Below are 13,174 nucleotides of genomic sequence, written 5' to 3'. Positions count from 1 at the left end.
AGTCATGAAACAGCACAAAACTGATAAGAACCGTTTCCAAGATCCCTTTTTTGACAGCAGTTAGGGCTGTTTAACACACTGTGTCTGTCCCCTACAAACTTCACTTGCGCTTCTCTGCCTCTTCCTCTTCTCGGTTTGCAGGAAGAGCTGAGCTTACCTTGATCTGAGCCCAAAGAAGGCAGCAAAGCTGGTTGGAGCAGTGACCTCGTGAGGAGCAACAAAGGGGTTATTTAGCCTGGAGGAGGCTCAGGGGAGACCTTATCGCTCCCTACAACTACCTGAAAGGAGGTTGTGCTGAGGCAGAGGTCGGTCTCTTCTCCAGAATAACTGCAGATAGCACAAGAGGAAACAGCCTCAAGTTGTGCAAGCAAGAATTTCTACATGGAAACAGTGTTGAGGCATTGGAGAGGCTGCCCAGGGAAGTGGTGGAGCCCCCATCCCCAGCAGTGTTCAAGAAACRTGTAGATGATGCACTGAGGAACATGGTTTAGGCAGGCAGGGGGATATGGACTAGATGGTCCTGAAGGTCTTTTCCAACCATGATGATTTTGTGATTCTGTTTATTCCTGGAAAGTCAAGGAGCAGCGGAAGCCCATGAAACCCGCTGCTCCGCAGGACAGGAAAGGCCTTGGGCACACCCAGGACAAGGAGCCCTGTAGCAGCCCAGCTGGGAAAACTCCTCAGCTACCAGGTAAGCAGGCACCTGCTTTCCTCACCCCCTTAAAGGTTCACACCCAGCACAAGCGAAACGCCAGTAACACCCTAAGGGACACAGGAGCTCCCTGCTCCGTGCGCGGAGCACCTTGCCGGGCAGGCAGGGCAGCGAGAGCCAGGGGAGGCTCCACAGCCCGCRCCGGAGGGGCGGCCGCTCCGCAGGCCCCGCGAATTCCCCCTCACAACCGCATCAACCCCAGGCAGGGCTGCAGAGCAGCGAGGCCCGGGGCCGGCTCTTCATTTCTTTCCTCCAACTCCCACCTCCGTGAATACAGAAATGTCCCCTCAGATGGGGGGCACTGCAAGAGCAGCTCCTCACAGCGCGCTGGAGCCTCAGTCCTACACGAGCTCCGCCCAAGGAAAAGCCGGGCTTGCATCAACGCCAGCRTGAAGGGGCACTCTGAGAGCACCTACCACAGAACCACAGACTGGTTRAGGTTGGAAGGGACCTCTAGAGATCACCCAGTGCAACCCCCTGCTCCAGGGACACCCAGAGCACGGGGCACAGGGTGGCAGCCAGGCGGGTTTGGAAGATCTCCAGAGAAGGAGACTCCACAGCCTCCCTGGGCAGCCTCTCCCAGGGCTCTGGCACCTTCACAGTGAAGAAGTTCCTCCTCACATGCAGATGGAACTGCCTGGGTTTCAACTTGTACCCACTTCCCCTTGTCCTGTCACAGGCCACCACTGAGAAGAGCTTGGCCCCTTCCTCCCTATATTCTCCCTTCAGGTACTTGTACATGTTAATCAGATCCCCTCTCAGCCTTCTCCTCTCCAGGCTAAACAGGCCCAACTCACTCAGTCTCTTCTCATACAATAGATGCTCCAGTCCCTTAATCATCTTTGTCGCTCTTCACTGGACCCTCTTGAGAAGCTCCACGTCCTTCTTATMCTGGGGAGCCCAGAACTGCCCACAGTACTCCAGGTGCGAGGTTCAGGCTCAGCTTTGCAGCCCGCTGGCTGCACACGCCCGTGCCCAGCAGCACGAGCAGAGCAGCGCGGCAGCCCCTGCTACACACTCAGATGGGCCCTGGTGATTGCCAGGGAGAAACGAAAAGCTTCAAAGTTCCTGAGCAGGCACCACATGCTCTGCTGTGGGAGGACAGAGATGGGGCTCTCACGTGGCCTGTCCCCTGCTGAGCCAAACTGCCACCTCTGACTTCACCAGGGACCTGGGAAACAGCCTCACATCTGGGTTAGGGGTAACAGCCTCAGATCTGGATTAACAGCCTCAGATCTGAGTTAACAGTCTCAGATCTGGATTAACAGCCTCAGATCTGGGTTAACTCCTCTGCTTTCATTTTTGCTTTTTTTCCACAGAAAAAAACAGTTCAGGAAAATAATTTAGGGCTTTGCCCTCAGTACTCCTGAGGTCAGTATAGAGCTACTCACCTCATGCAGAAGGTCACTGACGGCTGCCACGGGTATAACACAATTACCTTCACCTGCAGTGGAAGCTTAGCCAGTGTGGCCACACATCCGAGGTTAGGCCGAGCACTTGGAACCCCTTCCTTCTAGCAGCTCTAGAGAGAGAAATCTCCACGTCATCCTCCAAAACAACCAGCTGGCTCAGAAACTGGAACAACTCAAAGTGCAACTCAAATATTTGATTTCCCTGCAGGATCTCAGTTTGTGGAAGTAATCTGCTACTAAGAATAGAATAAAATGAACTAAATTACTGCGAATGGAGTAGCAGGAATTTAAAATTAAATGTAGAGTATAATTTAGGTTTATTACAATCAGTTGATAAGCTACATCTTCATCTCAGGTACCTCATTAATGTAGAATTCAAGTGCAAACTAACAGCAAAGTTTTTTTTGACATTTGGAATCATTTACTTTTGGAAAAATGGAATTAAAGTTAGTCTATTCCTTCTTTTAAAGCAACACACAGGAAACAAATTGCACTGGTATCAAATAGCATGTGCATTATTATGCACTAATCTGAATATGCAATGATAGCAAAGTCTTAAGTAATACTTCAGCCAAGGTAAAAAAAAAAATCTAACAATCTTCTTACGATTTGAGTCTGCAGTAAGGATCTGGAGATATCAAGAGTGAGATAAAATGAAAGCCTGCATATAGACGATCCTCAGTTTGCATTTGGGTCCTGCTACCTGAAACACTTGTAGAAAAGAAGTCTGGATATATTGCAGGAAATATGGATGCCATAAATTCACCCTGTGGAGTCACATATCAAGGTAAGAAATGTTTGCAGAAGAACAAGGACATCGCTGGACGAGGTACCAACCCCTTGCACCATCTGGGAAATGCAGCGAGCAGCGACCTCCAGGTTCGGGGCATCTCCAGCTGACTGGATTTCTTCTGCTCCTTACCCAGTGTCTCGCAGCAGTTCACAGGGGCCTGCCCACTCGCAATAAACCCCTGTTAGCTCTGCTTTCCGAGGACCCAACCCAGCAGAGACGGGTGTCGGTGGAGCGGGATGGCTGTTGGGGTTAAAAAGGAACACAGGCAAAGCTCATGTGCAGATTTATGAAAAATAAATTTATTACATAACACCTTGCTTTTAACAATGTTTAATTCTTTTTATTCAGAATACTTGCGTCATTCATGTAAAATAGTTTGATACAGTACATTGTATGTAATAGGTTTTTTTTTCCTCATAAATTCTAAGGCTCTCCTAACACCTCGATCCTTTTGTGTAGGAATGGCACCCCTAAACAACGTGCGAACGGTTTAAAAAAAAAAATAATGAACTGAACGGAACTGAAAATCCACTACACCAAGCTGGGTCTCCAAACTCATGACGAAATATCTGAATGAATGCCGCACCTTTTCAGGAAATATCACTCATGCTTTTGTAATCCCAAAGCATGCTCACAAATCATCAACACCAACAGGAAAAAATAAAACACTATGACAATCATTTCAGTTGGTTTGCGGAACCAAACATGTTTATATCAATGACAACATACTTATTTTACTATCAAATAGCAGCTTTAATACCAGTCAAGTCATAGATTTAAAAACAAAAACAAACTCATGTTGGAAATTAATCTTTGGGAGGTCTGTAATTGCTGGAAAAAAAACGCAAACGTTTCCATGTCTGTAAAAAAATCTCATCGTAGCAATTTGCGTTGGTCATAAAACATTGCTTTATGTGGAAAACGAACCAACCCACAAAAGTCACCAAAAAGAAATGTATATCAAAAATCCTCGCCATCGGCGTCACGGTTGTTTCGCCTCTTTTTTTTTTTGTTTTGTTTTGCTTTTTGCCAGGTTAACACACACTGTACGCTTCAAGTCCCGGCTCCCAGATGCCGGGTGCTATTGGTCAGAGAAACGCTGTTACACCAAGAGAACTCACCACAGACGACAACAAAAACGCTTTTGCCCCTAGCACATTTCACAGCTTCGACTGCTACAGACTGTCACTGGAGAAATAAAACAACGCGTCGGTCGGTCAGTGTGAACCGTGTCAAGTAAACTATGGAAGTAGCGGACCCCCGGCACAGGCTGCGCTGGCACGTTCCTGTGGGGCGGACGGGCGGCGCGGGGCTCGCTCGGAGCCGCGGCGCCGCGGGGCTGGGCCGGCACGTCGGGGCGCCGCTCAGTACCGGTGCGCCTGGTGCGAGTACTGCGGCGGCGGCGGCGGCGGCTGCGAGGTAGTTGAGTAGCCCAGGCTGCTCTGCGGCTGCGAGGTGCTCGGCCCGGCGCTGGGGTAGGCAGCGTGCGGGTTGGAACGCTGCGGGAGGCAAGCGAGGCCGTGAGCGCCGCCGTGAGCGCCGCCGYGCGCCGAGCCCGCGGCCCGTTAGCGACGGGGCGCCCGGGATGGGGCTCCCACGAGGGGCGCCCGGGATGGGGCTCCCACGACGGGGCGCCCGGGACGGCCCGACAGCGCCAGGCAGTCACCAGCCCCGTGTCCCCCCGGCGGCGCTCACGGGCAGAGGCTCCGTCTGCCGAGCTCCTCACGAGGGCGAGGGGCAAAGCCCGGCCGAGCTGCCCAACAGCAACGGCCGCTCCCAACGGGGCACCCTCCCAGCCAGCGTTCTTATAACACGTGCTTGTAACTGTTTTAATACATAAAACACTACACAAACCCCAGGGTTTTTCTTTTAACTCCCTCACGTCAAGGCGCTCCGAGCAGGCCAGCTAGGACCAGCTCTGGGCCTACCCCAAAGCGAGCTGCGCACAAAGCGTGGAGAAGCAGAGGCCTTCAACCTAACTTCAAGATAATTTCCACATAAACATGGAGCCAGCTAGAGATACTTCACATATTTCATATTTTCCTTAACGTGCTGTTTGTGCTGTATTTCTTGCGTGTTTGCACACAAAATTTTGCAGCTTTTAGAAACTGCAGCGGTAACTTCTGCGCTAACAGGGCTCATTGGGATTGTGGGCAGAGGCACCTCTTGGAAAAGGGCTGGAAACTTCTTCTCCATGGGGAATACGCTACGGCTGCAGCTTAGCTAGCAAGGCCCCAATACACAAAACTATGGTGAGCCAAAATTCAAGAAAAGTAAAATATTAAAATATCCATAAAGATTTTACAAATTAGAGCATAAAATAGTAAATAAGTGATCCCATTATTTTTTGTTTTATGCCATCCTGCAGTTAGAACAGAAGTTATATCCAGGATTTTGAGATCATGGCAAATGTGCAAAAAGGAAATCAAATTCTGCTGAGGAACAAATTCTGCTCTTCGGAATGAGCTAATTCTTGAGGGGGATGCAGCACGAAGGGCGAGGAAAGGTTTATTCCCAAAGTTTGCTGCCAGCAGGARTAAATGTGAACTTCATGGCTAACACTGAGCTTCGGTCACACCTGCAGACAGTCTGGAGAGCTGCACTAAGTCACTCAGAGGGTCACCCTGGGACCATCCCTCTCTGTAGGGGTGACAGAGGATGTGTTTAAGGGAGCAAAAGCCCCTGGATACAGAGAAACACCCAGAGGGTTAATCACAAGAGAAAGCTCCGGGTAGCAGAACTGCTCCAAGGTGTTTGCTCACAGGCACGTGGGGAGCGTTGTGTTGCACGCTCAAAGGAGGAATCAAGGACGTCCCCATGCCATGTTGCCTGCTGCTTTTACACATGGGAAATGGACAAGGAATCAAAGGATAAAGAGGAGGACACGAGGTCAAGTGGCTCGACAGAGAGCAGTTTGGCTTCCGAGCGGATGGAGAAGCTGCCTGGGAAGGGCTTGCCCAGGAGATGGCAACGCTCCACCGGCCTTAGCGAGGAACGGAGCGCCAACAAAGGGGCAGGTGTTGGATTAAACAGAGCTGCCTTGTGCTGTGTGTTTGCCAGCTCCTCAAGTTGCAGCATCAGAAGCAGGGAGTGGGTTTTTTTTTTTTTTTCTTCTTTCATCTTTTTTTTCTCTTTCCAAGGAGACCTGAAACCGTCCATAGGGAGCTTTTAGCTGCTTTTGTTCCAGTGCTRGCAAGTCCACATCGCATCGCATTTCTGAGACGCCTTAATTGGAGCAAATCTTCTCCTTGCCATCTTGTAAGGCTGGGGGCAAACTAAAAACTGCATTTTTGGAAAGCAGGGAATATTTTTTTGGATTTTTTTTTTTGGGGGGGGGGGGGGGGGCAATTTTTGGAAATGCCTTCTAGATGGACAGCAAAAAAGATAGCCAGAGCAGCCAAATCATTTCAAAGAGCAGCAGCAGTTACCACGACCAAGGCAAACCTATTCTGAAGTTAAGGTTGCTGCAAAGGGCTGCCCCAGGAATAAGCCTTGCATGGGTCTCAGAAAGCAGAGCGGGGCCCAGAGCCGCCCCCGCTCCGCTTTGGTGAGGGGAGAACAACTCCCACCAAGGACTTCTGAGTCTTTTGATCTGCCAGCTTGCAGACCTCAGGGACAGAAGTGGAAGCCACAGCTGGCTCGTGTGCAGCAGCAAAAGGAGGTGCAGGACACGCAAACAGGGCTCCTGCACCCTCTGCACCCACCTCTCCTAAATAGGGGAATCAATGTGAGTGCTTTCTTATATAGATACACACAGAAGCAACACAAAGGAAAGATCCAGCTCAAAGTCTGGGATGGGGACTAGCTTGCTTGGCAAATTAAAAGGGATGAATCTCCGTAAATGAGTGTCCCATGACACATAACCTAACTGAAAGATGATATCTATATACAAAGGGACCCCACATTGCTGCACCACAGCTGGGGCTGACGACAGTTTTAAGCTTTTCTATCTGGCCCTAAAACACTACATCATACACAGAGAGCAGCTTGAGAACTGGAATGGTATTGATGGCCCAGGACAGATTTAGCAAAAGCCCTTGGGGATTATCTCACAATAAAGCTCCTGAAAATGATCCTATTGTACATTTGTAGGTTCTTGCAAGTTTTGCATAGTGCTGGAAGTACAGCGAGATTTACATGAGGATAAGAGTCCTGCCCCTGGGCAGCCTTTGAGGACATCTGGTACAAACTGCTCAAAAGCAGGAAGGCTAGAACACACATTTCAAGCTTCCCTAAGTATTTCTTTCTTTTTCTTTTCTCCTCCACCCCCATTCTTCTGCACTGACTGCTACAGCCTCACCTCACTCTTCAACAGCACTGGGTTTACACAAGCTGAAACCTCTGCTGGGCTTTAAACACAGATTACAATAACACTGGGCTAATTCTTTGTCAACCTGGACACAGCTTCCCAATCCATTTGCCCAACTAAAACTCTTGCCCAGATTCTCACGTCATAATTTTTTATTACAACATCCTTTTTATATTATTTTAAAATATTGAGCAGTATTTTAAGGTCACAAAGAGCTCTGCACAACAGGATCCTGGGCCGTAACTAGCATTCTTTAAAATGAAGGTAATAAAATAGTAACTGCAATAATCCTAAATTCCGATTTAAACTGACCCAGAAAGCTTGAGAATGAATGGGCAAACAGACAACAAAGTTCATTTCATTTGATATGGAAGAAGCCAGAAAATATCACCTATTACACTGACACAGAATTACTTTAGGTTAAAAAAGTCTGCTGCAAAAATCAGTCTCCAAAACACAATATCTGAACTTTAAAATAAAAGAAAAAAAATAAATAATAATAATAATTAAAAAAACCCAGATACCTGATAGTCTGAGGTCATGATAAGTCCACCTGAGGTAGTGGTAGGAGGAACAACTCTCACTTTTTTCAGTGGGGGTCCCTGTGTGTGACTGTTGTCTTGGTTCCCTGGATGACCAGTTCCATTAGTGTGGTTATTGCCCTGCTGCTGCTGCTGGTTCTTCTCAAGTGTTTAAACACAAAGAAAAATTTAAACTCAAAAGCAGTACATGAAGTAGGATGAAAACAGGGAATAGGGTGGAAGCCAGAGAAGCATGATTGTGCTGTTCTTCTTATACTTACTTTGTCTCCTTTATCATCTGGTTCTTCTTCTGTTAAAAATTCTCGTTTTGGGTAAGGGATTTGACAACCTGCAAAAACACTGCCCCCCCAAAAAAAGTGTACTTATCACCATATTATTTATCACCATTTATCACTATTTATCACTATACTAGAACAGGGTGGTTAGCCCTGTAAGATCTGTACGCCACCTCTTCTAGTTTCAAACTACTTTCTAGTACCCTCGTCTTCCCTATTTTACTTTCATCATATTCCAAAACTTTCAGACTTCATAAAACCTATTCGCATTTTTTTTAAATGTTCAGTGACTGTCTGAAACTGTCAGCTGAATTCCTGGCTTTCACTGCTTCTGGTGACAAGACTGGTGTCTGGAAAGGCAGACCACTTGTTACACACTTGTAAGAGCACAGAGCGCTTCCTTAATCCAGGTATAGTTTAATTCATTACCTCAGGTCTAGAAACTCACTGACTATTAATAAAACCATCTGCAACAAAACATCTGAATAGGCAGAAATGTCATCTATCAGTTCATATCTCAAGAACCACATGAATTTGTCACTGCTGGTGAAAATTCAGATTTATCTGCCCTTAACCAGTCTCCATATACCTGTCAGCAAATTATTCATTGTGAGTTCATGTCAAAATGCCAAATTAAGATTGGGGAAAAAAAAAAAAAAAGCAAATCATTCACATAACAACATTAAAAACTATACAGGACCTGTTATAAATAATTTGGTAGGTYTTAGGCCAAATAGCGTCATTTTAAAAAATGAACTGCTATAAATACGCATGAAATATTTTATAAACTCCTCCCTAGGTAACAGTAGAGAATGACACATGGGATGTGCTAATGCTCTCCTAAACAGGTGTACAGCGTGCTGTCCAGCTAGCCCGCCTGTTTTCCTGCCTCTTATTAAAAATGTAGTTTATTTTTACATTGTTGTTCCTAATTTTTCTTCCTTCTGTACATCTCCATACGTGAACAAACAGGCAAAAATAAAGATGAGTCTAAAGAAAACAGATTTAAGCTGCGAGGGATGACGGTGGGGAGACACAGAGCCCATGCCCCCTCCCAGTGAATTCAGGACTACAGGTCAGGATGGGGCCACGCTGAGCAAGGGGCCCAGACCCAGACCGTCCACCCGCCAGAGACTCGTGCTGCCACTAACAGCATCAGCCTTCCATAAAGGAAGAGATTTATGGGAATGCTACTTAATTTTAAAAACCTCACACGGCATCTAACCCATTATCACTTCCTTTGGCTGTCAGGGAGCGTTYGGCTCCATAGTCTTGAGTGGATATTTATAGTGCGGAGCAGACACAAAGCACGGGTTGCTGCCACGTCTTGGGAGCACTGATGGGATAACAACCCGAGCACTTACTCGGAAGTGGGAAGCGGATCTTCTAGGAAATAGGGATCCTGCATAGCCTGTTCTGAGGTAATTCTCTTTATTGGATCCATTGTGAGCAATTTCTGAAGCTGCACAAAATTAAACATAAAAAGCGTTGTGTTATCAGAAYTGCTAAAGAAACCTCATTGCAATGTTCCTGAAAAATTAAGTGGTAAGATTTGTCTGAATTTGTCAAAAGCTTTACCATAAACTGCAAACACCCCTTCCTCTCCTGTTTAATACTCAATTTCCCACTGAACAACAATGTATTTGTGTGCCACGCCTTCAATGCTCAGTTCTGACCACAAATGTTCCAACAAAAACACAGAAAGAGCCTCTACAAAACGCCCTCCCTTTTCACTCCCCACAAGATCCATCATGAACGTGTTCAGCTGTTTCTTCAGCTGCACTGCCCTTAACAGGTAGCATCATCACAGCCACAGACTCTCAAATTGAATAACTCTTAAAAATTAGGAAACAAATGTGATTTCTCATTCATTATTACTTGTTACTTTGTACTCTCATAGTGTAGAACTCCATCGTCACTCACAGTCTTACAAAAGCATTATCCAAAGCTTAGAAATCTTCACCCCATACAGAAAGTGCAATCAACATCAGGAAAACCCAGCTGGCCCAAAAACACATGCCAGAATGGGTGGCAGAGTTATCTGCTCATGGACTCCCGGCCACATCTGTTTGGTGAATGCTGCTTCAAAGAGGAGTTGGGCAAAAGCTCCAATTTTGGTTGCTTGTTTTGCACAGTGCGTCCAGCCCGAGCTCTGCTGCAGCTCCTGTCAGCTCAAGGCTCCAGCTTTGATCTCTGCAGCAGCTGCTGAGCGTCACATCAGATCCAAAATGCGTGTGTTTGCTTAAAGGCAATGAAAGCCACGAGGTATGAATATGCAGAAACCAATGCAAAATGAAATATTTTACAAAAAAAMCCCTTGAACTCTGTTCCACTCAATACTACAAATCTGTATCCTTTGAGAAAGCACCTCTCACCCTGGCACAAAGTGTTCACTGAGGACCCTGGGGGTTGGTCCCATACCTAACTTCTTTTTGAAGACATGCAGGATGTTTCAGGAACAGCCAGCAGAGAAAGAAATCTTAAGGCARTATATGTTGAGGAGAAATAAAAAAGATAAAAGCAAATTGATCTAGCCAAAGTGAAATGAAAAAAAAAATATAAGAAAGGAGTTACAGATATTACTASTTAGAAGTATGTGCTATGAGGAATGCCTAGGACAGATGGCCAGAAAGTCTCCTGAGTAACTTCCAAGTACCTGCAGCAGACACAAAGTCTCCAGCACAACAGGGAAGGTGCAGAGGTTATTCTGAAGTCAACCCTAGCCCTGACTTCACCGTTCTGCTCTCATTTGGCTCACGCACAAACAGCAGAGGCCAGCTGGGCTTTCTGCATTTGTCACTGTGATTGTCGGTCAAAACACATCATAAGTGTCACGTTCTCCCCTAATGTGTCAGTATTTTTKCTCTATTTTAAGAGCAGACCAGAGTGACTTCCCATTTTTCTCTAGCACTRGAACAGCAGGGATGCTTTCTAAAAGCAGGCGCCTCTTATTCAAAATATCTGGTGCATATGCATGTATTTCCCCCTGTCCACCAATAGTTACTTTGCAAAAAGCAATATACATGGGCAGAATGAGATGATTTTCYGCAGAAAACAGCAATAAATAATGAATCTTCATGTTTTGGCATGGAATACAGCATCCAGTGCAAAACTAAGCTAGGATATACTGTCCTTGACATCGCTCTTTAAAATAAATGCTAGACTTGCACAGCACTGCCCCGCTCTTTTTTCAAGCACAGATGTAATAGGAAGGGTAAAAAGCACATGTGGAAACAGCCTTCACTGCACATTTTGTCTGTGTACTTTCATGGGATGAAATTCAGCCTCCTGTAAAGATCTGCAGTGTCACGGGCTATGTAGGAGCTGGCCATCTCCTTGCACACCACTGTGCTGCAGGCAGCTGGGGTTACAAAGGACATTTCCCCTCCTCAGCATAATCACGGGGTAAAGAACATAATAAATATGTACTAACACCCCCAATCCAGCTTTGCTTTTGCACCATCAGCAAAGGCACACAATAAAAATTTTCAGCCCTCGGAGTCTGCATGTGGTTTTTGCAGAGCAGCAGCTTGAATAGACCAATTGTTCTCTCCAACAGTTCAAAAGCAATCCCGAGAGCCAAAAAAAGGGGAAGGAAGAAGGGGAAAAAAAAAGACTGCCAATGTGCTGAATAACATAACAAGAGTATAAAGTAATAGCAAAACTCTGGTGGCTCTTCTGGCAGTGAGGTTGTGAAGCTGCTGTCCAAGATGCACAGCAATGCCCCCATTCCCCAGCACATTTTAGCCAAGCTTGATGGCAAGCCCTCCACAGCAGCCTGGAGGGTGGCACAGCCACTTCAGCTAAGAGAACTGAGGTTTTAAATTAAATATTAAGCTAAACAGAGATATCACGGCATTCTCTGTGATGTTTCAACTGTTTTTTCAATGCTGCCTTGACATTTTTCATGTTACACTCTCAATGTGTTCCTGAGTTTTGTACAGCGCAGACCTAACTGCACTACAAAAGCCATCAGGAGAAGAGACGTTGGGAACTTGACAAAAGAATGAAATACAACCTCTGCTGCTTCCAGAAAGTATGAGAAACAGTTGAGGATCTTGTGGAGGGGGGGAAGAAATGGAGTGACTAGCAACATTATGCAGATTTTTTGCATAGATCAGATTTTTATCTCAGATTGCACAGCTGGGATACAGAAATCTACCACTCCTGTGTTTTTTTAGCTCTATTTTAGCTCAGCTGGACTTTAGCTGGAGTCCAGTAGATCTGGACTCTAAATGTGTCAGAAGTCAGATTTGCAGGTGACAGGCTGCCAATTTGCTCTCAAAGAAGGGCAATTAGAAAGTACTTATGTTTACATATATATTATTTCAGAAAACATTTGCCTACAGGGTAGATGAGAAAGATCTGCAAAGTGGCTCTGTTCACTTGCTTCACCTTGGGCCAGGCCCAAGGATGAACTTTTATATCCAAACTCTATTCTACTTGAAATGCCATATTTGACAGATATTCCATGTCCACTACTTTTGGTTACTGAATTACTCAATAATAATTTCCACAAATATGTGTATTTTGATAGGAATATTAGATATTATCTACCTGCTCTACCCAATGCACCTTTACAAGTGTGTATTCTCACACTAAAATGATATATGAGCATCTTGGTAGATTCTAAAAAGACCTTTATGAAGCTCTGTTATTAACAGCCACCTGGGAAAAACAAGATTGGGGATGGGCAAAACGCGCTCTGCGTTGCCTGTGCATAAAGGCTCTTCAGTTCTGCACACACTACCATAAGCTAATTAGGATTACACATAAATATACTGACTGCAACAGCAACATATAGGGGCTTCTGATTCTGCTAAGGTTAAAAACAAAAACCCACAACAGTCGGATTCTTCTCTCTCTGAGAAGATTTGAGATTTGTTTTCCTGCTTCTGGTAACGTATCTTTAGTATAACTCCTATCTGCTTGGGAACCTCAGTCAGAAAATACTCATGGTCAACTCATTGCAACATGAATGCTGCCTCACTGCTTCTTTGACTGAAGGACAAATTTCAAAATTTATATGAAGAAAAAAGTATTAAACAGAAAAAAAAAAAAAAAAAAAGGTTACATCAGAACCTTTGGGTCCAGTCATCACAGTGGGTGCATGTGCAGCTTCAAATGTCTT

The 13,174-nt window shown here is 45.7% G+C and overlaps 1 protein-coding gene across 6 annotated transcripts in view; it reads right to left on the bottom strand.

The window, feature by feature from the left end:
• Window positions 1-4,272: 4,272 nt before the first annotated feature.
• CDK8 (cyclin dependent kinase 8) overlaps window positions 4,273-13,174 on the bottom strand; it is a 65,301-nt gene continuing 56,399 nt past the window's right edge. For 5 of the 6 annotated variants that reach the window (XM_026049820.1, XM_026049825.1, XM_026049822.1 and 2 more), the window contains 4 exons: window positions 9,408-9,505; window positions 8,029-8,107; window positions 7,751-7,909; window positions 4,273-4,416 (listed from right to left, as the gene is read on the bottom strand). In XM_026049820.1, the coding sequence (XP_025905605.1) occupies window positions 4,282-4,416; window positions 7,751-7,909; window positions 8,029-8,107; window positions 9,408-9,505 (471 nt within the window). In that variant the 3' untranslated portion in view covers window positions 4,273-4,281. The remainder of the gene's footprint in view (window positions 4,417-7,750; window positions 7,910-8,028; window positions 8,108-9,407; window positions 9,506-13,174) is intronic. The other variant, XM_026049821.1, reaches the window with a different exon arrangement.

Source organism: Nothoprocta perdicaria, unplaced genomic scaffold (assembly GCF_003342845.1).
Source record: "Nothoprocta perdicaria isolate Ctin4 unplaced genomic scaffold, notPer1 scaffold_62, whole genome shotgun sequence".
Lineage (NCBI taxonomy): Eukaryota > Metazoa > Chordata > Aves > Tinamiformes > Tinamidae > Nothoprocta > Nothoprocta perdicaria.
Note: the sequence above shows the minus strand (reverse complement) of the source record. Positions and strands in the feature narration are given on the sequence as shown.